The sequence below is a fragment of the Berghia stephanieae genome, chromosome 13, assembly GCF_034508935.2.
Source record: "Berghia stephanieae isolate SIO BIC M18660-M18661 chromosome 13, UCSD_Bste_1.3, whole genome shotgun sequence".
Lineage (NCBI taxonomy): Eukaryota > Metazoa > Mollusca > Gastropoda > Nudibranchia > Aeolidiidae > Berghia > Berghia stephanieae.
Window position 1 is genome coordinate 15197671 of NC_088372.1, and position 27500 is coordinate 15225170.

General features: G+C 35.5%; 1 protein-coding gene across 1 annotated transcript; it reads left to right on the forward strand.

Annotated features, from left to right (window-relative positions):
• The first annotated feature begins 6410 nt into the window (after positions 1 to 6410).
• LOC144959046 (cell division control protein 6 homolog) lies at positions 6411 to 22923 on the forward strand. Its single transcript, XM_078891391.1, has 13 exons — positions 6411 to 6557; positions 7987 to 8174; positions 8903 to 9043; positions 9840 to 10019; positions 10808 to 10954; positions 11899 to 12098; positions 13321 to 13484; positions 14521 to 14627; positions 14984 to 15123; positions 15930 to 16080; positions 16523 to 16734; positions 20801 to 20941; positions 21945 to 22923. Exons 2-13 carry the CDS (start codon positions 8003 to 8005, stop codon positions 22032 to 22034), a joined length of 1845 nt encoding a protein of 614 aa, XP_078747517.1. The 5' UTR covers positions 6411 to 6557; positions 7987 to 8002; the 3' UTR covers positions 22035 to 22923.
• Positions 22924 to 27500: the final 4577 nt, after the last annotated feature.

Below are 27500 nucleotides of genomic sequence, written 5' to 3' on the forward strand. Positions count from 1 at the left end.
CACAGGTCCCGACTAAGAGGGATGCACTCAAATGTTTACAAATCGTAAATAATATGTTAACAAAACATAATACAGTGCATAACAGAGAGATGATTTACAATGAAAAAAATATCATCTCCCAAAACTAACTATATATTCGACTGTTTCCCTCCCAGCCAAGGACTCTGGCCAGGATCAGGACAAAACCAAGTAATCTCATTCCAAGACAAAGACAGAAAGTAATTGGAAAACAGATAAAGGGGGATAGAAGACACAGCAAGCACTTCCCCGCCCACTATGGGAGGTCAGGAACCCCACCTAGTGGCATCGCTTTATTCATGCGCAGAGCCATATCCGACCAAAATGGAATGCGGGTCCAGATTGATAGTATTCACCTTATAAAACTCTTTATACTCTATGGAAATGCTCGAAGCGGTTTGCAATTTTTGTTATCATAGAGGTTTCTATGATATAGGCATTCATCTCAGTGATGCCGTGACTTTGTATTTAAATGCTTGTAACTCACACGATACATTCCTTTTTAAAAACATTGACTTAATTCAAAACAACGTCGTATTAGAATAGGTTTTCAGGCTTTTATGATTATTGATTCTGTACGATTTGTTTCCTATTTTTTTCCTTTAATCGTTATGGAAAATTATAATTATTGACCCAGGGTCAGCTTTCGATTCTGAATTCGGTCAGAAATCCTATTATAACCACATCAGCTCCACTAATACAAACCGTTAAATGGTAAAATTAGAGGCCTCATATTTGGGAGCTTTTGCCGAGATGACGGTCATTTAAATCGATGGATATTTGAGGGACGCGTTTTCTGGCAAATCTTTAAATACGTGTCTTTGCAGAGTACGGCAGCAGCAGCCTCTTATGGTTCACACTATTATGTTATGACGATCGGCCCAATCAGCAAAGTCCGGTCCGCATTCGTGCACCGTCGCAAACCCGCCTGGTAGCATCGTCACAACACACCTTTCGACTAGATGCTCTGCCGTCTCGGGTTCTTGCCCACAGCGTGGACATATTGGACAGGAAGTTAGACCCCACCGATGAAACGCACTTGCCGTTAGGCAGCTCCTCGACCGAAGCCGATTCGCAGCTACCCAGTGACTCCTCTTACTGGTATCAAAGCCTGGTAACTTCTCACCAAGCTTAGAGGAGTGTAGGTCCCCGCCCCCACGAGGGATTGAATTCGTCCAAACCGACTTCCATCTCGTATGTGCAGCTCTGTCCGTAGTCAGGGATTCTGCGTACAAGAGTACGGCAGATAACCGGTTATAGAGTCATTTATTGTAAGTTTTTAAACAAAGCAAATTACGTACAAAATGTGATCGATTAGTCTAGCCGTCATATGAATGCGTAATGAATTCACGGTGTTTATATGTTACGAAACCCGACAAAGTTATGATAAGAAGGCAGCTGTAGGGAGTGAACCTGGGACTCAGGGTAGTGTACACCAGTGGGGGTGAACCTGGGACTGGGTTTCGGCGGGTTTCGTAAAAAAGCAATTACTTTATTATGAAACCCGCCGAAAACCATAGTTTCAGGTTCACTCCCCACTGATGTACACTTTCCTGAGTCTCAGGTTCACTCCCCACTGTTGCCTGCTTTCCATAACTTTGTCGGGTTTCGGCGGGTGTCAGCGGGTTTCGTAAAAAAAAAAAAAAAAACGCGAAAAAAACACGATATCACTCTCCGGCAGTTGACTCAATTGGTATCGAATTTTGTTTTTACTTTACTCACTAGTATCTAGACTTTTCAAAGGAATTTACAGCAACGCACTCCGCAAAGCAACGAAGTATTTTACTAGCGATCGGACGATTATTTATGTTGAGTAAAATAATTACGACACGTCGGTTACCACCTTTTCATATTATATTTAACGGTTTTTATTTTTTTAAAAATAAAAGTTGTTTTAATAATTAATCGATAAATAAGTGATAAGACACAATAAAATAATTTTTGATTCGAAATATATTTTTCATTTTTTTTTTAGAAATCAATTAATTTATAAATCGAACGTTTGATAAGAAATACCTTTTATTCAACTTATTTTTATCAAACGGTGAACATCAATTTTTGTTTATAAAATTAATAGTCAACAATATAGAATGACTTTAAGTCGATTTTTCCTCCAAATTAAATAAGGCAGCTTTATTTCATTCATAATAATTTCCTTCATAAACGAATACCGCTATAATACGTTGATTGACTTTTGAAAAGACTAGTATGTAATCTGGTGATTCTGTATATTAACAATTCCAGTAGAAATGTTTGCTTAAAATATTGATATTTTCTACCAAAACTAGGTAGAATGTATAAGATAGCTCCTTGCTTGTTTGACCACTAGACATAGGTAAAGAGTTCCTTCCGGTTACACAACTCAGTCACTTGATCCGCTTGGATTGGACGCATTGAATATCTGTCCTGAGAAGGATCGGAATATAATCACCAATTCTTCTTCAAACTGTAAAGAAATCGAAACTGAACTATTTTGGCCACACGACTCGCCACGAATCATTAGAAAAGCACATTCTGCAGACAAGGGTAGACGGCAAGAGAGGAAGAGGTAGACCAACAAGAAGCTGGGAACAAGATATATGTGAATGGCTGGGAATGACAGCAACTCAAGCAAGTAGACTGGCGGAAAACCGTAATCTGTTTCGCAAGAAAGTTCGGGAAGCAACGTCCTACGCAGGATCAGCTGACTAGATGATGATGGATGTGTATATGAGTGTGTTGTGGGAATTATGTGAGCACACACAGAATGATGATCCGTTGCTGAGAAACCTGTGTATATATTTTAAATGCTATTCATCATCATCATCATCATCATCATCATCATCATCATCATCATCATCATCATCATCATCATCATCATCATCATCATCATCACCATTGTCATCACCATTGTTATTATTATTATTATTATTATTATTATTATTATTATTATTATTATTATTATTATTATTATTATTATTATTATTATTATTCATTACTCTCAGCCTTTGATAGCTATAGATTTTTATTGTGGTAGATGATGTAATTTCAAATTTCGCGATATAAATCAATGAAGGTCATGTTATCATTCTTATAAGATATTAATATTGTACCTGTAAAGTATTTGCCCAATAAAATATCTTCAAATTACTTGGGAATTTGGTTAAAACTCTTGTTCCTTCTACTCGCCGTTACTAAACCCAGTCACCAACAACTTTGATATAAAGGCATCATTGTAATTACACATTTACTTTTATAAGTTGACAAATTGTAACACAAATGATATCTCTAAAACGTTTCTTGGGTAATTATTATACCAACTGATATACTCTATCGTATATGGAAATTATTTTGCAATTTGTTTGAGAAATGTCATATCATTTGCATTTCCATTTGTTATGGTAATATACAAATAAGGTCTTAGGCTACTCATGACATTAGCAAGTTAACGATTACATCCCCAACCTACAGCGATCGACGAACGACGTAGAAGAAAACGAAGATCTGTCTAGGACAGACTATGAGGACAAATCTTCGGGGTTTTTTTCCACGTTGTTCGTCGATTGCTGTAGGCTTCGAATGTAATCGTTAACTTTCTGTTCATAAACATTGACGAACGAGATTATGTGGAACATAATGCAAGCAATAGTAGGCCTTGTCTTAGGAAAATCTTTGACAAGGCACCTATGAAAAGAACCGTTTTGACCAGGGGGTGACCTCTGGGATGAGACTGTAGCATCATGGCTAGATGGCTCTTTTAAAGGTCTTAATCATAAAAAGGATGAATTCATTATTTTAAATCACCAAACGGTGAGTTCCTCAGCCTTAAAAAAAAAGCATCTGGCGATTTATCGATGATGCATTAAAATTGTCAATAAATTAGAATACAGATCTATACAATAATACACAATCTGAGCTCCAAAAGTGACACAAAGAGTTCGAAAAGCCGCTCGCTATTGAGATGATAGAAGAGAAATACTAAAAAGATGCTTGGATACATAAATATTTATACGGATGGGTCTAAAACAGATGGTGTGAAAATGGGTGAGTAATAATTAACCTTCAAAACAAAGAAATCTCCTTTGCTTTTGCAACTGCAACTGGTGCTTTATACACAAATCATAGAGCAGAAGTGGAAGCTATCAACATAGCAGCAAAGACAATGAGTCAGGACACAAACCACGACAAGCAAACTACATTTTTTCACCGATTCTATATCAGCTTTGAAAACGTTGGAGACTGGTGGACTAAACACATTAAAAGAAACTCTTCGGAGTATAAACGCCGCCAGTCGGTTCTTCTGTGGAATCCAGGTCATTGCGACATATTTTCAGAAAATGAGGAAGCTGATAGACGTCTAACCGTCCATATCTTTTCCTTTCTTTCAAAATATTATTTTCAGTTTGGGGAGGAGAACTGAATTTTTTTTTGATTACTCAAAATTCATTTGAATGAAGAAATATCTGAGCCCGAATCATTCGTTATGTAATCATCGAAGTCAATTAATATTTTGTTTCAAACTCTTAAATAAAAACAAAGTGGAATGAAAAAACGGACACCGGTGATAGGAACAAGAAAAGAAGAAAAAATGCCTGGTACAGTGCCAAACAAAGCAGATATATACAATTAAAGAAGAACCCCCCCCCCCACTCGAACAAAAGACAACCCCCCCTCCAAAAAAAAAAGAAAAAACACGACAAAAACAAACCTTCCATACGCCCCCCCCCCCCTTTTTTTTTTCCGAAGAAAAACAAAACAAAAGGAAAACACGAAGGACGGATGGGACCTCGGACCTTCCATAATGATTTGACAATCAGACGCTTTTGAGGTTCATCCACAGCCAAGGAGACTATTGTGATGGTGAGAAAATGTTTTCAAGGAGCCTTTTTCGAAGACTGAACTTTGTGATGATTCAAATCCAGGACCTCATGTCACAATCCGAGTGTTATGCTCCATTACCACAAAGCCCAAACATGTAAGGTAGTAAAATTCTCGAAGTAATTTTGTCTACGAGCGACACATGTGAGGATGGATGGCTATCAATAATCATGAGAAATGTTGGTTATGGAGTGCCGAATGAAACAGAGAATATAAATATCGGGGTGTCAGGGCCAAACTCGAGATTCAACCATAGAATTAAACGAATAAATTCCTTGGATTCAACTGACACTTTTTTTCATTGAAAAATATTCGAGATTCACATTCTACGACCAGACTGGGATTTCGTCCAATAAAATCGCTTTATACAGAATCTCGCGGGAGAAAACACAATGGCTTGTTGAGGGAAAAAAAGACAACAGCTGATATGGGATGGGCACTAATTGATACTGAGCAGAATCGACGATACCATCGATTAAGCAAACTCTCAATCGATCGATAATCCGGTACCTACTAATTAATATCCAAATTCGATGAGGACCTAATTGCAGATATAACAACTCACATTGTTATGGGTTCATTTTTGTAATAGAAATAATCACTCTAAAACATCATAAATATAATATTTTCCATTGCAAAAATATCCAATCAAGCCCATAATTGAGTACAGTTTTCAGACCTGCTACACGTATATCTTTTAAAACTAATTTTAACTTTACAACATTATTTTTTTTTTTCATCGAGGTCCCTTCGTTTTAATATTAACAAATTCAAATAGTGAAATAAGTCGCGGGGTGGGGGGGGGGGGGTTTCCATTGTAACTTATCTAGCTATTGCTTTGTTTTGGGGTGTTTTATTTTTATTATTTTTCAATTACTTTACTTAACTCCAGTGTAATCTCATAAGAGTACGATTGGAAATGGCTTGCCATTCTTCACCGGGATTGTAATGTCTGTTGCATCCCTGTCATGCTATTGATGTCGTCTGGCCATGATCTTGGGGTTACGACCTCTTTGCCTCTTGTCATCTACTTTTCCTTCGGCGAAAGTTTTACAAATGTGGGTGAACGTATAATTAAAAAAAAAAAAATCATTAACATGGTACTTTCTTTTCCTATAGAAAGTAAAAGTACCTAAACGATGAAAGGAAATGTCGAGTGCTCAAATTTTTCTCTGAACAGCTACCATTTTAGTCTTATTCTCGTGAAATGTTTCCCCATAACGATTGTGTAAAAATCAGTTGTCGTATAGATATTGTCATTTGTAAACGTCATTACACGTCATTAAACAACACCTATTCTTTTTTAGCTTCGTTCCATTGTTTCGCAGTAATTGTTGGTTTAATTTTATTTATAAGTTAAAATCAATCCTTCTAACGAAACAACTAAAAACACGCACACCCAAAATAAAAAAAGACAAAAAAAAAAATAATAAAAAAAAAAATAAAAGACAACAAAACACAAACAAAACAAAAAAAAACACTACACTTAATATAAAACATTTCTCAGTATCGACTACTGAATACTGAGATCGATCAACGCCCTTCTTTACAGCTGACTGACCTGACTGACTGACGCTGAGGACAGGGACAGGGCGCAAGTCAAGAAAGAGACCAAGAGAAAAGAGAACTTTTAGCCTAATTGGAAGCAAAAAAGCTGCTTTCAATTTTGTAACAAATTTTATGTAAGTATATTTATAATGCCGTGTTTTTTCCCCTCATATTCCTTCTTTTTGTTAGTGTTTGATATGTAGGTAAGTGAGAGTCATTGATATTGTCCAACTCTGACTCTACACTACAGTTTACACGCTGAACAATCACACTCACCACACAGTGACAGTGGAACAAGTTACAGAAAATCCATATTCGTTATACAAGAATTTAAATGGCAAGCACACATCTCAAAATGATAAAGCAAATTTAGTGCTCGGGGTTCATCAAAAGGAACATCAGACATTGCCACGCAAACCTAAAACTAAAAGTAAAAGAAACTGCCTGCCTCCTACTCCTACCACTTGACTTGTCGTTTGTAAGTGTAAGTTGTAAGACCAATCTTCTTGTTCTAAGGTAAACTTTTCAAGTTGTTTGGGACCCACACCTACAATCGGATATAAAAGCAGTTGAAGCTGTCCAGCACCGCGCTACAAGATTTTTCTTGGGAGACATTCCGAAAACTCCTACATTTACATACATCCCCAGTATTCTTTCAATTTGTATTTTCACTTTCTTTTTTTTTGTCAGGCGTTTATTTATTCAATTTGTCATCACTGTTGAGGGAATATTATTTGAGGTGTTTTCCTTTCCAAGGACACAACTATGCGCCGAGCGCGAGGCTCTTATCCCAGGACCTTCCGATCCGGAAGTGAGTGACATACCACAAGAAGGCCTCCCTTTTTCTACATCAATTACTACAGCGCCCATACCCATAGCAGACATGATCACACAACTTGGATGGACTCCCTTACAATCAAGGCAGATGGAAAAAACAACTTCAACTAACAACTCCATGTTCAAAATGACGGCCATCTCACCAGAAGAGCTAGAAGACATACAACGAAATTCACGCGTTCAAAGAAAAACTCACTCAAAAACACTAAAACACCACTCTACAACTACAATCTCACTAACATCTTCAAATATTCATTTGCACCCCGCAGTATCAATGACTGGAGCACTTCCTGAATCATGTGTGAACACAACAGATTTAGAAACATTCAACAACTCTCTCCACACTTGAATACAAATACTCAGAATTGAGTAGACCGAGTAACATTCAGATTCAAGAGAGGATTTGTTTGTTCATTATTGAGCACTTGTCACTGCCACTGTGTCACTGGTCATTGAGAAAGTTGGAATCTGGTCTTAAAACTGCAACTTCACATTTTAACTTTAATTTTACATTGTCATGCACTAAAATTTGGGAGAAATTCCATGTGCACCACTTAGATTTCGCCATTGGACTGGTAATTAAGACCAGATAAATTTTGCGTACATTTACTTTCATTTTCATTTAGTAATTCATTTTAATTTTTTAGTAGTTGGTCAGTTAGAAGTTTAGTCGAGGGTTGTAATGCCCGGCTATAATAGAATAACTGAATCTTTATTCTTTTTCAGTTTATTTCTGATTCCCATGGCAATGGCAACCCTTAAAGCTGCATTCTGTGTCCGCAAGAGTAACAGATTGAGCATTAAATCTAAGTTCAGAAAGTCACCCTCTTCAGTCAGTGAAAAGACTACAGAGAAAACAAGTCCACCAAAGACGAGCCCAGACACTAAACAGAAAAGTCCAAGATGTGAAATTGGTAAGTTTTGTTTCGTGCAGGTGTTAAAAAAAAGAACAAAACATTGAGATTTTATAAACCTAAAATATAGATGGCGGCATTGGCAAGTTGATGGTGAAAATGAAGCACTGTTAGCGGGAGTTATAGATTTGAATTCTAGTTTAAGTCCTAGCATTTCCATTCTATAATCTTGAGCAATTTGCCCATATTGATGATGGCTTATGCAGATGCTAATCTTCATGTTTTGATAACTTAAAATAACACTAACAGCTACCATTTTAGTCTTATTTTCATGTTTCCCAATGACGATTGTCTAAGAATCAGCTGTCGTCCGGGTGCCAAGGTTATTTAACATCCTGTTACTGTTATGTTTTTTTATCTTTAATTTCATTCCTTGATTTAGTGATGATTACACAGATAAAATGACTAAATTTAAGTTAATAATTAATATATTTCCTTTGAATATTACCATTAAGAAGTACTCAATGCTTCGTTATGGTCAAGATAATATCAGTTTAATGTAAGTTCCAATAAAATTCCTATTTCTTGAATATATTTTACAATCAAATGAAAGTCGGCTACCCCACAATGATTTCTGTGTATTTTTGTTTTGTGCTTTTTGGTTTTAAAAGATAGCACTGATTTTTGTTTGTTTATTGTGGTAGATCTGTATTTTATCAAGTACATTGTGCTGCTTCAATTTTTAAAAAGGATGTGAGCCAATGATTTTTATTTTATTTTCATTCCAGACATCAGTAGACTTCTTCAGAAAGATTCCTGTACCTTTGAAAACGCTGTGTATCAAGGCGATGCGACGTCATCACCTGTCAGTCCCCTTCACAATCTATCCCAGACACCCCCACATGATTCATTGTCCCAGTCATTCAATGGTGAGTTTTTTTTTCTTAAATTTTTAGATTAAGTAGATATACCGTGATAAACATGAGCGTTTGTTTAATTATTTCAGTGCAGTATCAGCTAATTGTACTCGGAAGTGATTTACAATTGGTCCCAAGCCAAAAGAAACACGTTACATGTGGGTCATGAGACATCCTGTTATGTGCCATTACATTTTTTATTAATTCTTTCAAAAGAGATATTTGTATGCTTATGTACCGTGTGAACATGAGTAAATAGTCATCCCAACGGATACGACTTCAAAAGTGTATACATCCAAGCTTTCTGTCAATGTAGAGCGAGTGGGATGTATACACAGTGATGCATCCATTGTATATTGCTTGTTAAGATTCTAATTTCTGTGGTTTGTCTCTCTTTCTTTTAATTTGGATCTACTTTCAATCATTTCATTCCATACATCTAATTCTGATATATGGAATTCGGTTATCCTAGTTCAGACCAGATGATATCCCTGCCATTTCTCCCAAATTTATCAGGAAATTTCTGATATTTGCTCTCATTCCTGGTGACACTTGATTTTCAGCTTTTTATTTCTATTATTTTTTTTACCGTTCCGATAATATCACCATTATTATGATTGTTATCACAGGTTCGTTCTAAACCTTTCCAATTTATTAGATTTTGCAAATTAAAATTTCTAAAAAAGCTTTAAAAAGATTTTGTCTCTTCTGTCTTTAAAGATAGTAATGAAATTCATCTGGAAAATCACTAGATTGGCAGAAAGGATTTTTGAATTATTAAATGTATTTATTCATTTGCTATCAACAGATGCCTGTAAAGCCCGCCGCAATATTCTCTCAAGCCCTCCAAGCAGCAGCAAGAGGAAGTCTGATGAGGAAAATGACAGTGAGAGTCCTGTCAAGTCTCCCAGAAAAACACCCAAATCCCAAAGAGATGAACAAGTCACACCAAAGTCATCTAAGAGGTCAAATCACTTTGAAAAGAGAAGTATGTTTTGTTTTTTTGGTCTTTTTTATACTTGCAAGATGATGTTTCAATAAACTCTTCTGAACAGTGATATAGTTAGAAATATTGCTGTAATAGTAATGGTAGTGAGAGTAAATCTGCAGCTTTTAGTATTTTTTCATTTTTTTATAGCTTTGTGTAAATTTATCTGAAAAATAGCTACTCTTGGAGGCAATTATTACCATTTGTATAGTGTTCTAAAATCCAGGATAAAGTCACTGACCTTCTGGCTCTAAACAGACTGCTATCCACCACTTTAATAAATGTAACTTGCAGCCTCTGTTTAGTATTATGTCCATGTGTACGTGATGTCAAAAATTTGCGTGCTGTCAGTGACTTCATTAATTTTAATGAAAGCACATTGATTTTACTCAAATTTTGGCTTTGTGATCTGGTATGACACTTGCCTTAGGACTATTAGGTCCCTGGTTTAAGGTTCTATTAAAGTGGTGCAAAGTTGTGGTCTTAAATATGAACATGCTGTGTCTCGCCCTAAAGTGTTAAGTGTTGTTGGCTTGTGACCCCTTGAAAAGCACATTGAGCACACTTTTAGTGAATATTGTGTTTTAAGGAAGCTCTTTGATTATAGGTATGAATTTGAAGATGTTTTTTATACTCCAGTGTCACGTTATATCTGATTTTGGCTATGTTGGTTTTCTGTGTCTTGTTAAAATGGTTCTTAAGATTTTTATTTTTAACATTTTCCTGTTTTTCTTTAATTTAATATTTTTATTGGGTATGATTTTCAAGATAATTTCTTTCATTTCCAGCGGGCAATTCCACACCTCGTAGGTTGTTTGCAGACACAGAAAACACTTCCACTCCAGTCAAAGACAACTCATCCACTCCTTCAAGGGCTTTCTCCAATTTAAAACTTATGTCACCTGGTCAGCCTATCAAATTGCAGAGGCCAGATGGTGAGTTTTGGAAGATGAATGAAGTGTCCTGACTTTTATGATTGATTCCATTTTGTAACATAGACTTGTCCCAATAAAATCAAAATCTCTGGATTTATTTTTCTTTAAAATTTAGATTTTTAAAGTAAAACACTGTATTTGTATTAGATAAATTTAGTTGCTTGTAGACTTGTTTACTTTCAAGTAGATTAGAGCTCGTAAATGAGGGATCACAATCAATCTATGAGAATGTCACTCCTGAATTAAACCAAGGGATTTGTGCAAGAATGGGTTGATACCTTGCATCATACATTGATTTTTTTTCCTTCTTTTTCTTGGAAGTTAAAATTATGAGAAAAAAGAGAGAATGCAGATACAGATGTGTAGAATTGATTGATTTGTTCATCTATGATGTATAAGTTCACTGTTGCACTCACAACCCTCTGAATTTTTCAGTGTTGACTTAATGTTAATGGAATCTTAAAGGCAACACAACTTTCAAACTCAATTTCTGAGCCACATCATAGTCTTTGTGTCTCTATCATAATTGCATTGGATTGTCTTCTTGTCTAAAAAGGTGATTTTTAAAAATGATAGCCAAAAGGGAGCTGAGTAGGAAAATGAATTGCATTCCCGATTCCATTACCTAACACGTGTGATTATTATGTAGTTTAGCAAGCTGTGCCAGAATATTGTCTTTATGTTTTTGTTGGCAAATTCCTATTTTCTGGTTTTCTGATTCTACTTTTGGAATGTGAAGGGTTGTCAGGTCTGTGTTAGTCACATCTCATATTGTGAGAAAAATAAAAAATTGAAAAAATTAAGTATGACTTTCTTTTAACTGTTAATTCCCTTGTCAATCTCTTACTTTACGAAAAGTCTCAGTTCAAAGTTATTCTTATTTACAAATCAAAATTTTACTTGTGATTGTACCAGGCCTGTAGAATTGCTATTTTATTTTACAGCCAAGCCATACCAAACAGCCAAGCATGCATTGCACACAGCAAAGCCAGAACGTCTAGTTGGAAGAGATAAAGAGGAAGAAGAACTTGAAGAATTCATCACTGACAAAATAGACAACAAGACAAGTAGCAGTATTTATATTTCAGGTCCCCCAGGCACAGGAAAAACTGCTGTTGTCAGCCATATTGTTGATAGATTAAAGGTAGAGATTTTCATTTCAGATTTTTTAGGTTTTTCATTAATTTTTTTCCCCCTAAATTATCGCGATCAACCATCTGTTTATAGTTTGTAATTCAGTTTGTAAGCCTTTCACAGGGCTGCCAAGTGTCACGCATTTGGACTACTGTCCCGCATCACCGCCTCAAGTCCCCCGTTTCAGTTCAGTTGTTAATAGTTATTAGTATAAGGAGAATATGATTGTGACATCATCCTCTGTGGTCAATCAATACACATTTTGTGTGTCTGATTAGTCCCTTGAAAGTGTATGTAGTTTGTGTCAGATATTATATTTTAGAGAGGTCAATGACTGAGGTATTATTATATGATGCCTCCAATACCAAGGTCATTAACCACATCCAATAGGTAGTATTATTTACCCCCAATTTACTCACTTGGACAACATTGGTGATTCCTGTTGGTTTGATGAATTATCTATATTCCTTCATGGAATGCCTAGGCGACGATATCTTATGATGTAGTGGCGGAAGGGCATAATTTTTTTTTTTTTTGGATAGGTAGTATTGTGTACTTTGTGTCGGCTACTGTCCCTATTTGATTTTGGCAGTGTCTATTTGTGTGTGAGTACGCGTGTGCCTGTTATTCCGTCCCTCATTTGTCCTGCACTTACCCCAAAATGTCCCTCATTTTGACTTTCTGAACTTGGCAGCCCTGCTCTCATAATTTGTATTTCGATAAAGACATTATCTTGTTAATATGATGATTTATGATGCATTAGTTAGGATTGTTGATATGATTTATACTGCACCAATAAGGATGCATTAAAGACGTTTTTGTGATCCTGGTCATTCTTTCTCTATATCAAAACATAGTACTCAACAATAAGGCTGACTTGCAAAAGTTAAATATAGTGGGACTCTTTGGTTATCAATTCTGAACTTAAGTCAATCTTTGATTGGAAGGATTTTGTACGGAGCTACTTTATTTTACTTTTCTCAATGTTCAATTCCTCCTGAAAGATTCTAATTTTGTTAAGATATAATTGTAATTGACAGATGTTGATAAGACGAGTTTGGACATTAGAAAAAAATAAAATTACTATTTTTCTATAGAAATAACTGTTTTAGACATCATTTTATTAAGACCATTGCAGTATATTTTGTTTTGTTTGTGTTATTGTTAAAGCTTCTTTTTGGTATTTAATGTAATCTCTTTCTCCTTTCAATATTTTGATTTGTTTGTTTCAGTGCCATTACAGCAGTCTTCAGACTTCCACCATTAACTGTATGATGCTACGAGACTCCAATTCTGTGTTTTCTCATTTATACAAAGAACTTACTGGCATTCCTCTGAAGACAAAGGATTGTGCAAAAGCAATGGAGAAGCTGATAACGTCTTCAAAGAATTCCATGTGAGTTATAAATTTTCAGAGTAATTCTGTTCAAATTGTGATTATCTATGTTTTTCATATCTTGGAAAAACCAATGTTATTTTTTTCTTTTTTTTTTACCATGTATTCTAGTTGAATTATACTTAAAATTTGAGCTTTTATATAACGCAATATCCACTAAACATGCTCAAAGTACTTTACTTTACAACTGCGGGTGGTTGGATGGGAGCATCACCCTTGAATCATATACCTATGATGTTTGCATGGGTGTACGATCCGATAGTGATGTCGTTTCTTCTTCTCTTTACTAGCCTATCCTGCTTCTTTGGTTTGTGATTGTATTTTTGACAGGGGATATTTTTTTTCTGTAAATCTTCTGCCTGTTTGTTCTTGGTTATTTATAATTTAGCTTATGATATCTTTAGGTTATGATTTTGATTTACATTTGTACTATTTTTGTTAGATTGCTTGTTTTTTTTGTTTCAGCGGTCTCTCATATAACCTCAATTGTGTTGGAAGAGACCTAAAGCAACAAACAAACAAAATACTTTACAACTGACCAACAGCAACACATAACATATAGAACGAGACATGACGCCATTGAGGCGATATTACAATTTTTCCAACAGGAGACGTCTTGCATTTTGTTTTTGTGATACAATATTGTTCTTTAATTTATTGGTTTATTATATATTATATATTTTAAATATTTACGAATGTCAATTATAATTTGATTTATTGTTGTGATTTTGAGGGTTTTTTGGTTTGTTGGCTGGAACGTGTCTTTTTGAAATAAGAATGTTAAAGTTATTGTAAAGTTACAATTTTAATGTAAATTGAGGATGGAAAATTTTTTTTTTTTTTTTTTTTTTTTTCTGATTAAGGGAAAATAATCAAAGATTTCTTTTTATTGCTAACTGTGTCATGTCTGTTAGGTTGTGTTTTGGCTGAAAATGAATTTTTTTTATTTTATTGATTTGTTAATGCTGGTTGTCTGTTTATTGCAATTAGATAAATATTTTTACTAAGTTATTATATTGGTTCTCTACGTCCACAGCCTTCTTGTCTTAGATGAAATAGATCAGCTGGACAGCAAACATCATGAAATCCTCTACCAGATATTTGAGTGGCCAGCTCTTCAGGGATCCAAAGTTATCTTGATTGGTAAGCAGTTTTCATAGCTTTGAATTTTCACAAATTCTGATTCTTTACTAGAAATAACAGGTATGCTGATTGACATTTTTTTGTTTTGCTTAGGGGATCAGTTTCCAAGATAGAACAACATCCATCACACTTGTTTTAAGGCATGTACTGGTTTGTTAAAATTGTGGGGAAATGTTTTGGTTGATGGTTTTATTTTTCATAATTTTTATTCTTTGTTTCACCTTTTGTTCCATCAGATTAGCTCTCTCTCTTTTCTGCTTCCTTTCAGAGATGGATTTTGTTATGTTGACTTATTATTAAAGTTGTTGAAGAGTTGTCTCAAGTCTCAAATTCTTTACATCTGCATTTTCTTCCAGGCATCGCAAATGCCTTGGATCTGACAGACAGGGTGCTGCCCAGACTTCAGGCAGCTGTTAAATGCAAACCAGTGCTCATGAATTTTGCCCCCTACACATCTACTCAGATAACAGACATTCTCAAGACCAGATTAGAAAGGGTAAGTTGTGATATTTTATATATGCCAACTTCTGGAGTGGATTAGGAAAAAAACAAAAAAAAACACAACCCTGTTTAATATCCCAGTTTCCTATGTTGATAGTCCACCTGTAATCTTCTGGGTGGAGGTCCAGACCTCCCATAGTTGGCAGGATGTCACACTGTCTTCTATAACCCTATATATCTGTTTTCCAACTTGCTTTTTGTAAATGTCTTGGAATGAGATTACAAAACATCACCTATTCTCATTTATGTTTTATTACTTTTATTTTTATAATATTTACTATACTGCTTTTTAAAGTTAATCTATTTTGTGATGCTTATTTTTATATATTTCTTTCAATTCATTCTTGTAAACCAAATTTCCTTGTGGCCTCCAGTGTTTATTAGTGTTGTTGGCTATATATTTTTCTTCAGTTCTGTCCCTTTTCACAGGGGAATTTTTTTAAATGGCACCGATTATAAAGCACAGTATCCACTGAATGTGCTCAACATCCTTTACAAGATGTATTTAACCAACAGCAACTTAATATCTTGGAGGAGACATGACACTGTTGGGCAATATTACAAATATTTTTCCAGCAAAGTCAAGGCTGTTAACTGCCATATAATCATTTTACACCTGAGTATGGTGAGAAAATGAGATTAAAGAGGACTCATTATGTGCCCCTGAGAGCAGGGCTCGAACCCCGGAACCTTCCGGTTTGAATGCGAGTTGTAGCTGCACAAGTAATCTTTGTTGAATGAATTGTGTTTAGACAAAAAGGTTAACATATCAACAATGCCTATCAATATTTCTTTTCTCAGGACAGAGTTGTAGAACCCAGTGCCATTTCCTTTTGTGCCAAAAAAGTAGCTTCTGTGGCTGGTGATGTGAGGAAAGCTCTGGATGTGTGCAGGAGGGCTGTCGAGATTGTGGAGGCAGATGTCCGAACTCAGCAAGTCTTGAAGCCATCAGGTAAATTGATTTTGTTTTAAGTTTAAGTACTGTTGAAATTGGATTTAGCCACCAACAGGCGGAAATGTATTCACATCAGTGGTTTTATCTCCCTTTTATTTTTAAAGTCTTTGTTGTTGATAGGGGTAGGGGATATGACAGCGGACATTTTTTTACTTTTTGTTTTGTTTTTCCAGGATTACAGGTTTTTTAAAATAAAAACATATTAAAATAAGCTTTAGTTAAGGTGACTAAAGTATAAACTATTTCAGGCATTTGTATTAAGCATTATTCTTCTTTTCATGTCTTTTCGTTTAGTTTTTCTTTTTCTCTTACTTTCTAAATATTGTCTTATTCACATAATATATTAACTTTGATTCTTATTTTGAAGCTTAATTTTCAATATTTGGTCTCAGACATGATTGCAACTGGGTATTTGATGGCATAATTCTACTCCTTACAGATTGCAATAGTCCTTCCAAGAAAAACCAGCCACCACCACTGAAGACTGTCAACATTACCCACATTTCCAAGGTCATGGCCAATATTTATGGCTCCAGTGTCTCCTCAGCAACAAGTGTAGAGAATGACATTCCTTTGCAACAGAAACTTGCTGTCTGCTCCTTACTTCTTCTAATTAAGTCTGGGAAATTCAAAGAAGTTACGCTGGGAAAGGTTGGTATTTACAGTTTTTGTGCATTCTCTTTATAAAATAATGGAAAAAGTTGCTTTCGTGCAGGCGTTCTGTCTTTTTGTATTCTTTGAGGTCAGTATGATAGCTATTTCTCAAACCATAACTTTGGGTCCATATTCAAAAGCAGACCTGCAACTTGCCCAGATTTAATCGGTGTATAGACCAAATTCAGAGTATTTACCATTACCATTTATTCAGATTTTTAAACCAAAGTTGTATAAGGACTGTGATACAAAATATTGTTATGTGTAGCTTAACTCGAACTGCACCACATCAATTCTAAAGCATTTGAAACTTTTATAAGCAGTGTAATCTTAATAAAGCCTCCACCCCTGTATGCGAGTGGTTGGATGGGAGCATCACCCTTGAATCATATACCTATGCAGACCTGCCATTTGTACCGATTTAATCGGGACCGTCCCGATTTTTATGCGAAATTTGCTGCTGTCCCGATTTCCTGATTTTTCTCTCTCGCATCCCGATTTTTCTTTTTACCCGAATTTTTTTAGTTAGAAAAAAAAATTGGTAGAATTTTTTTTTAGCGGTAATCAAATAATGAGGTGACCGTATGAACCGGATGTGTATAACATATCGCCACCCCCATTGTACGGTATCGATATAATGATATCGGTAATGTTGCCCAGTCATAAGTATTTCGTTTTATAGTATGGGCAGACGGGAATGAATTCGTAGGTGTTATTATTTCATAGATACCTGTGTTGTGGTTTATTTCAATTTCGTGCACACCATTCGTTCAATCGTCAATCACCAGTCACAGTCACTGATTCATTGTTCTCAACTCTACCTCGTGCTGAGCTGAATTGTTAATTGTGCATTTTCTTGGATTTAATTCGTTTTTTTACTACTTTTTCATCTGTGTGCATTATAATTGGTCTTTGTTATTTGTGCTATACATAATACATCCATTGATTCATTTGTGTTGATAGATAGATCTAATTATTGACTTAAGATAATTATGGCTTCGCCAGCACCAAAACGACCTCGTGTTCAAAAGTTCCGTGAAGAATATAAGAAGATTTGGAACTTTGTGACTGAGTCAAGGTTAGGGGATGAGTATGCCAGGTGCACAATTTGTGAATGTGACGTAAAGATAAGTAGTGGAGCACGTTCTGATTTGGAAAGACATATTAAGACCCCTAAGCATTCGAATCGTGCTAAAGCATTTTCTTCAACCCCATCTGTGATGTCCATGTTTTCGCCAAAGTCTCGGAGCAGCTTAGATGATAAGGTGGCGACGGCTGAATTGTTATTCACAACTTTTATTGTTGAACACAACCTCCCTGTGGCCATTGCTGATCATGCTGGAGAACTATTCAAGATGATGTTCCCTGATAGTGACATAGCTAAAAAATTCAAATGTGCTAGAACGAAATGTCGCCAGTTGATGGGTAATATTGCTGAGGATGCTAAATCAACAATTGTTAAATCTGTAAAGGATACCCCATTTTCACTGTCAACTGATGGAAGCAATGATCGAGGATCAGAGCAAATATACCTGATTGTGCTTAGGTACCATAACAATAGTCAAGTTGTGACAGATGTTTTGAGTATCACCACTCCAACTGGGAATTCAACAGGAGAAAATATTTATACTGCACTGAGCAGTGAGTTAGATAAACATGGACTCTCTTGGAAGAATTGTATTAGTTTTGGTAGTGACAATGCTGCTGTTATGTTAGGGAACCAAAATGGTGTTGCTGCTCATATTAAAAAAACAAATCCTGATATTCACATTCAAGGTTGTCCCTGCCATTTACTCCATATTGCAGCCAAGCGAGCCTGTCAGACACTGAGGTGTCCAATTGAGGAAATTTTAATTGACATTTATCACTACTTAGACAATAGCACAAAGAGACAAAAATCCCTGCAACAGTTCCAAATAGAAACAGGGCATGTTGTTAAAAAAATAATCAAACATGGATCAACAAGGTGGTTGTCACTTCACAAATGCATTGAAAGACTTGTGGAACATTGGGATGCCTTGACTGGTTTTTTCAGTGCAGAAATTAAAGACCTTAAAAAACCGTCTGATAGGTTGAAGAGAATTGATTTATTTTTTTCTAACGCAAAGTCAAAGGCTTATGCTCTATTCCTCAAGTTTGCCCTTCCCACCTACATTAATGCTAATCTTCTCCTCCAAAGAGAGGAACCAACAGTACACTTACTGCAGCAGCGTCTTCATGATGTTGTGACGGACATATTAATGGCTTTTGTTAAACCAGAGGCCATTTCCAAGGAGAGTGATATTTATAAAATAGAACACCACAGGAGAAGCAGACAGAAGGATAGAGAGGATTTATTAATAGGCCATGATACCCGACTTTTTATTGATGTCATGAAAGCGGAAACAAAGATGTCTGGGACACAGTTGACAGAATTTTTTGAAGATGTCAGGAGCTTTTATTCCACCTCATTAAAATACATCTTCGAAAACTTGCCCTTAGAGATGAAGCTCTCAAACATGCGAAAATCTTGGACGTCCGTGTCAGGACCACAACCAAATTCGAGTCCATAAGTTACTGGATCAATAGATTCGAATGTCTTAAACCAAGAACATCCTGTGAACATGAACAACTTCAAAAGGAGTTTGTTAGGTTTCAATTTGATAGACTGGAAGGACTTGATGTGACGATGAGGGTTGACAGGTTGTGGCAGGAGATCAGTGAATTGAAGGATAGTTGTGGGGTTTTTAAATACCAACTCTTAGGGCGGGTAATGAAGGGATTATGCTGTTTACCACATAGTAATGCAGACTCAGAAAGGGTTTTATCGCTTGTTCGCAAGAACAAAACGGAGGCTAGAGCAAGCATGACTCGGCAGCTTCTGAGTGATATAATTCTTATCAAGATGACTCTTATTAGTCGTGGGCAGTCTTGTTATGGCTTTGTGCCATCACCAAGTCTTCTGGCCAAATGTGGTCGACAATAACTGCACAGAATAACGACACTACTCCTGTGAGTTTGGTGTCCTCAGGTGAGTGTTTAAAAAAAATATCAATGTAACGTTTTGTCCCTTATTTTCAAGCGTCCTGATTTTTTTTCCTGTGTCCTGATTTTTTGAGACCTTGGTCCTGATTTTTTGTGTTGGTAAAATGGCAGGTCTGCCTATGATGTTCGCATGGGTGTACGATCCGATAGTGATGTCGTTTCTTCTTCTCTTTACTAGCCTATCCTGCTTCTTTGGTTTGTGATTGTATTTTTGACAGGGGATATTTTTTTCTGTAAATCTTCTGCCTGTTTGTTCTTGGTTATTTATAATTTAGCTTATGATATCTTTAGGTTATGATTTTGATTTACATTTGTACTATTTTTGTTAGATTGCTTGTTTTTTTGTTCCAGCGGTCTCTCATATAACCTCAATTGTGTTGGAAGAGACCTAAAGCAACAAACAAACAAACCACCCCTGTATCAGAAATATAGGTTGACTTTTTTCATTATCGATGGAACATATTTAGTTAAAGAACAGAAAATTTGGGACCAACAAGGGGTGTTGACTTCATGCTTATTCCACTGTTAATAAATGTAGAAATCATTCTCTTTTTGTCTCGTGATGCTGTGCATTTAGCCAAAATACGTATCATCCACCAGCCGGGTATGGCGCAATTATGCATTGAAACAAGCTCGCAAGCCCAATTTAGGATATTATAATCTTCAAAGGCTGCTGATTTTAATGTTATAAGTTTATCACCAATAACTTAAATTCAAGGGAAAGAGAGAGGCTGTTCATAGAGACCTCATTTTTGATGATTTGTGAAGAATTATTCATCTGTTAACAGCATTAGTTCAGGATACCTACTAGCATGAACTGCAATATGACATGCAGTGTGGCCGAATGTATTGGTTGCCTCACATGGGCATTGGATTCTAAACACATCTTGGCTTCTTCTATAAGCGTGTTAGAATCAGCAAGTACTCTATTTTTAAAGAATATTTTAAATTCCATTCTGGTTGGCAACCTGTGCCTCTTTCTTTAACATGAAAATTTCTCTTTTTAAAATGTTTTATGATTCAATCTTTGTGTTTTCAGTTGTACGACTCGTATGTTAAAGTTTGTAAACGTCAGCAGACAGCCTCTGTGGATCAGGGTGAATTTCATTCCATTCTTGGACTGCTGGAGTCCAGAGGAGTAACATCCCTGAAGAAAGCCAAAGATACAAGGTCTATTAAGGTAGTTATTTCCTTCATTTTTGAAAATTTTAGACAAACAGCTTTGCAATAAATCTCAATGTTATGATAATCAGATGTTAAATTAGAGAAGATTGGATTGGTTGTTGATGTTTTGCTTTTATATGCTACTGTCCTGAGTAGGTATGTCCTGGGATAACTTTGATTTTAAGAACTGGGGATTGGCCAGGGACAGTCACAAAGCTTGTCTGATCTATTTTCACTTTCTCCTTTGGATGGAGATACATTCTTGTTTATTCAAGATGTCAGTAATAGCTATTTAACCCTTTTAAAAAATAATGATGTTATTCACCCTTTGACAGTAATTTGCCATAGAATCATCAGGACTAAGGGTGGGGTTCCTGACCTCCCGTAGTGGGCAGGGAGGCACTTACTGTAAATTCTACCCCCCTGTATCTGTTTTCCAACATGCTTTCTGTCTTTGTCTTGGAATGAGATTTCTTGGTTTTGTCCTGGCCCGATCCCCTGGCTGAGAGGGAAGCAGTCAAATGTATAGTTAGTTTTGGGTGAAATTTTTCCTTTGTAAATCATCTCTCTGTTATGCACTATTTTATGTTTTGTTTTCGTATTATATATAATTTGTCAAAATTTGATTGTATTCCTCTTAGTAGGGACCTGTGCTTGTGAATGGATGAGACTTTGGTGATCTCAAACTAAGTACTTTGATAGTGTGCTCTTGGAATCTTCATCTGTTTCCTATTTGAACCAATTCTCTTTGTCTTACCTTTTCTTGGGTACTTTAATTGTAATTCTAGAACTTTTTACTATCCCATTTTCTTCCTTTTTACTGGTGCTGATATGACCGTACTGTGTTGCAAGCGCCGTAAAACTCTTTAAAACAAACAAAAACAATTATCAAGACCATTCTGAAGTTAAGTTTGAGTTGACTTGTTCAGTGCAGTGCAGTGTTTAGCTTGTCTGCACTTCGTAGACTGTGTGCTCATTTTAAACTCGGACATCATTTTTTTTTTTGTTTCACTTTGCAGGTGTCATTGAAGCTGGATGAACAAGAGCTGGAACAGACCCTAAGGGACAGAAGGTTGATGGACGCCATTTTGAAAGCTGGTTTGGATTGAGTTGGGGAGAGTATGGATTGAAGGACATCGTTTTGAAAGATGGTTTGGATTGAATTTTGGAGAGTTTGTGTTGCATGTGTAATTTATAAAGCTGGTTTTGATAAATATTTTTCAGGGGTCATATTAAAAGCAGTCTGAAGTTACTTGTTTTTGAGTTTGACAAGAAAAACTTAACGTTTGAAGATTTTGACATACACGTAACTTTATTAGAACAGTTTTTGGTGAAGTGGATGCCTGTTTAAATGTTGAAAATGATTTGAGTTTTTGTATCACAGCTTTTATTTTATGGTTTGAATGATCTGATGGTTGTCATTTTTGGAAGTCCTTCATGAATGCTTTGGGTAAAATGTGTATAGTAGAAATGTGTGTAGATAATGTGTAATTATATTTATGACCACGATCTGTAACATTGGTGTGTTAGTTAATTTATGATCTGTTGCTTAACATGACGTTAAAGAAGTGTTGTGATTGCTGAAAATATTATTTGCAAATAAAATAAATCAGTCTTTGCAGTAACACAGCTAGCCACTTTATTCTTTGTCAGTATATTTTCCTAGAACTTTTAGCTACTAAGTATCATTTATCATACAAATTTTTAATGCTACAAATATTTTTCACTATTGTAAGCATAATTAAATGTCAGTTTGTTTTTATTTATTGCGACTCAAATTTTAATGATAAAAGTTTGCTCACTTGTATATTTAAAATGTAAATTTTTATTTCATCAGATATAAATTTTTATTTAACCGGTTATGTCTCTGGGGGTAAAACTAAGTCATTCCCTGTAAATTTTATACTTGTTTGATAAAATATGACAATTGAAATGAACATGTTTTAATTGAACTTTTATGAATAAAAATTGCCATGTCATGTTGAAAATGAAACAAAACTTTGACCTTTTTTTTTTTTGTTTTGTTCAACCTTTTTGATTCTTTACTACAGTTTTGACTTTTTTTTCTTGGATAGGGGCCCCTGTTATTCTCTTGAGGGCTGAACAGGTCACTCAAGATGCCCCTTGTATATTCCCCACATCGGACATTGGGTTGGGGCTACCTTTAGGTCTTCTAACTTTTATCCTACTTCTCATTGTCCTTTCCTTTGGCTTTCTGTTCTTTTCCTGGAATAAGACGATTTGATTTGCCCAGACCATGGTAGGATCCTTTCAATGAGGGAAGCAAAGCAGTCAATAGTTAATTTGCATTTTTTTGTGAGATATTTTTGCCCTTGTAAATCAGCTCTCTTGATGACAATATAAGTATATGAAGCAGAAGAGATCTTATACAGTTGTCAGTGTTGGGCAAAGGGGTAGATTGCTGCTGGATCTGTAAACTATTCCCCTGTTGCTAGAGGAGACTTTTAAAGGTGATCTCAATGGATGGGGTTCCTGACCCCCCATGGTGGGCAGGGAGGTACTTAAAGCGTCTTCTATCCCCCTATATCTGTTTTCCAACTTGCTCTTTGTCTTGGAATGAGATTACTACTTGGTTTTGTCCTGGTCCTGGCCAGATGCCCTATTTGAACCAATTACCCTTCGTCTTACCTTTACTTGGTGCTTTAATTGTAATTCTAGAACTATCCCATTTTCTTCCTTTTTACTGGCTTTGATATGACCTTAATGTGTTGCAAGCGCCGTAAATTCCTTAAAAATCAAAACAAAATAAGTGATCTCAAACTATATAACTAAGGACATTGATAGTGTGCTCTAGGAATCTACATCTGTTCCCTTTTTGAAACATTCCCCTTTGTCTTACGTATTCTCTTGTGCTTCTAATATATCTTCACTTTTATGACTAACCCATTTTCTTTCTTTTTACTGGTGCTGAAATGATTGGTATGTTACAAACGCTATAAAACCATTAAAGACAATCAAAACAAAAGAATATTTCTGACTTAAACAAGAAGTGTTGACTTTAAGCAGAAGATGATTTTATGCGAATTCCACTACTATCTTCTCTTTAATCATGACACTTGACGTTGATCTAATACTGATCTGTGATGAACTCGTACCCATTTTGGTCTTATTTTTTTGTTCCTGTGTGGTCTTGTGGTATGACACTCGCTTTCAGATCGGAAGGCCCTGGGTTCGAGCCTCGCTCGGCGCATAGCTAAGTCCTTGGAAAAGACTTTACTCACATCCTCTCACCATACTCAGGTGTAAAAGGAGTACCTAACCGTTGACAGCGTTGTCTGTCAGAAAAAAATTGTAATATCGCCTAACAGGCGTCATATTTCGTTCTACATGTTACGTGGAACACACTCAAATAGTATGGATAAAGAACAGAACATTTGGGACAAGAAGTGTTGACTTTAAGCAGAACAAAGAGTTTTGAATTTATGCAGATTCCACTGTAAAAACCAGTTTAATGAAATACAAGTGACTTTGTTGTCTATAATATAGGCTAAGACGGATTTGTTTAGCAGAGCGTAGCCTTTGTTAACTTTGAGTCTGACATTAAAATTTACATCATAATAGAGGTAACCAAATCACATTACAAGACAACTACACATCTAAACAAATTGAAAAATGAGTTGGAAACAGATAATTCCATTGATTGTACTATTGAATACAGCTCACTTTTTATTTTACTTTTTTTTTTTTTTGGAGGCCGTCGGCTTATAACTTATATGCTGTTTTTTGGTCAGTGTCAGGCTGTCAGTTTAATGAAGGCTACGAGCAGTGATGAAGTTAAAGCACCTAACTGTGACACGAGAGTATTTTGGGTTGTCTTTTCATTTAGTTGATTCCCTATTACTATTATTTATGAAAAGATCACGCTTTTGGAAGAATGCTGTGAAATACGTTACAGGCCATTAGTGCCGTGGTTGTGCATGATGGAATGCGTATGCTAGTAGTCACGTTTTTTTGGGTTTTGTTTTGCTATTGTACAAGATGTAAATGGGAGTTTTATATAATTTTTCGGTTGTAAAGGATTATATCATTATATCATTCACCCAAAGGAGGCATTGAGTTAAGTAAAAATCAGACCTGCCTAAATCAATATGAAAAATTCGCAGTATTACGAATGTTTGGCTCCATTTATAAATGTATGTAATTGTATCTTTTGATTCATAAAAACTTGTGGAAAACAATTACAGTGGAATCCGCATAAAGCCAAAACTCTTATTAAAGTCAACATCTACTTCAAGTCAACACTTCTTTTTGGTCCCACAATGTCTGTTCTTTATCTGAGTTTTTTTTAAAAAAGAGGAGGTATTAAAAGAAATTGGAGTACGATCAACTTTGGTTAACACCATCAGAAAAAGACAGTTAAAATTTCTGGGACATATTTACAGAAAAAACGGTATTGAAAAGATTGTACTTACGGGTAAAGTTGCTTGGAAGAAAAGAAGAGGGAGACAGAAGATAGATTACATTGACAATCTGAACAGATGGATTTGTGGAGGAGGAACAGGAATCGAGCTATTGAGAAGATCTGAGGACAGATATGGTTGGAGGAACATGATCGCCGATGTCTGCAACAGGCCTGGCACTTGATGATGATGATGATGATGATCTTAGTGTGTTCCATTGATAATGGATAAAGTCAACTTTGTTTAACTTTTAAGTCAACCAATTTTCTGCTCTGGCGGTGTCGGCTTTATTAGGTTTCTACTGTAAACTTAGTCCCATCTAGAAGGCAGATCTGTTGTAATTGTTATTATTCGTGTTCTCTATCTAATGTCTTTTTCCTTTTTTAAAAAAATGGGTTATTTGTGAAATGGTGACAAGAGTCAATATTTTAAAAGATCTTTTTATGACAAATCATGCACATTTTGTAGCAATTTTATGTTTCAATGGCGTATTGATGAAGCAACTGATATGGGTCCCCACTCTTCCTCCAAGTCCAAGGTATCAAAAAGTTAATTCAAGTTCCCAGGGGCGATTACTCGATTTCGAAGCCGTCTGTTTTACTCATCCCAAAGATACTCTATGGGATTTTATTTAATCCGCTGAATTTGAAATCCAAGACAATATATTGACATTTTCAGATATCTCTACTCGTTTACTATTACGACAAATTCGTAAAATTACGAAATTTTGGCTCTAGTATTAGAACTTTATGAGCTTCTCCAAGTCATTATGTTACTAGTGTGCATCTTGTGTTAGTGTGTCTATGTCAATATTGTATTGTTATAAATGTGTAACCAAATGACAAATTGCCACTTTTTTTTTAGGACAATAAAGATATATTATTATTATTATTATTATTATTATTATTATTATTATTATTATTATTATTATTATTATTATTATTATTATTATTATTATTATTATTATTATTATTAATTGATAATTAAAAGTGATCCCAGAATACATAGTTTTAAGGATATTTAAGTGGCATTAATCCTTGTGACGGAATTTTTTTTTTGATTTTAAAAATCAACTATAGCGACAACAATTTTTTTTTTATCTGCTAAAAATTACCTTACCTGCCTTACTGGAGTTCCGTCCCCCTCCCTACAGAGGTTGAATGTCATGGAAAGCCATTCTTCACGCTTAGGGGCCATTACCGAGCAGTCGATTATCTTTTTGCCAGCAGTTGTTGCCTCTACATTTCCTATCCAGGACTTCCTTGGTTTGCCCCGTGCCTTTCTGCCAGCTACTTTTCCTTCTAGCACTGATTGCTAAAAATTAGGAATTAAAAAAACTTTCAAGTAAAAATTGTTTTTAAAAAATTGAGCTTTTATATAGCGCAATATCCACAACTGTGCTCGAAGCACTATACAAGGGGTCCCTGGTCAACAGCAACATTTTACATGTAGGACGGGACATAACGCCAATAAGGCGATATTACAATTTTTCGGACAAAGACAACGCTGTTAACGACCAGGTACTCATTTTACACCTGAGTACGGTGAGAGAATGTGAGTAAAGAGTCATTTCCATGGACTCAACTCTGCGCCGAGCGCGAGGCTCGAACTCAGGACCTTCCGATCCGAAAGCGAGTGCCATACCACAAGACCACATAGTCGCATGTAGGCAGGTCTGCATTTTGTTGGTGTAAATACTCCATTGTAAGGCGAGCAGCGTGGAGTCTGACATTGTCATGATGAAAAATTGTGCCATTTCTTCACGCAAAGGGGATCATAGGAGTAATAATGTTTTGGACGGGTGGTGTATATACAGATTACAAATTAGACACGGAAAGGGGGTTTAAAGTTGAAAAGTTATTGTACCTTTTTTCTTTCTTCTATTAGTAGTATTGTCAATATTAGGGTTAGTTATCATTATTATTATTATTATTATTATTATTATTATTATTATTATTATATATTATTATATATATTATATTATTATTATTATAATATATAATAGTAGTAGTAGTAGGAGTAGTAGTAGTAGTAGTATATAGTAGTATAGTAGTAGTAGTAGTAGTAGTAGTTGTAGTAGTATAGTCAGTTGTAGTAGTAGTATAGTAGTAGTAGTAGTAGTAGTAGTAGTAGTAGTAGTAGTAGTAGTAGTAG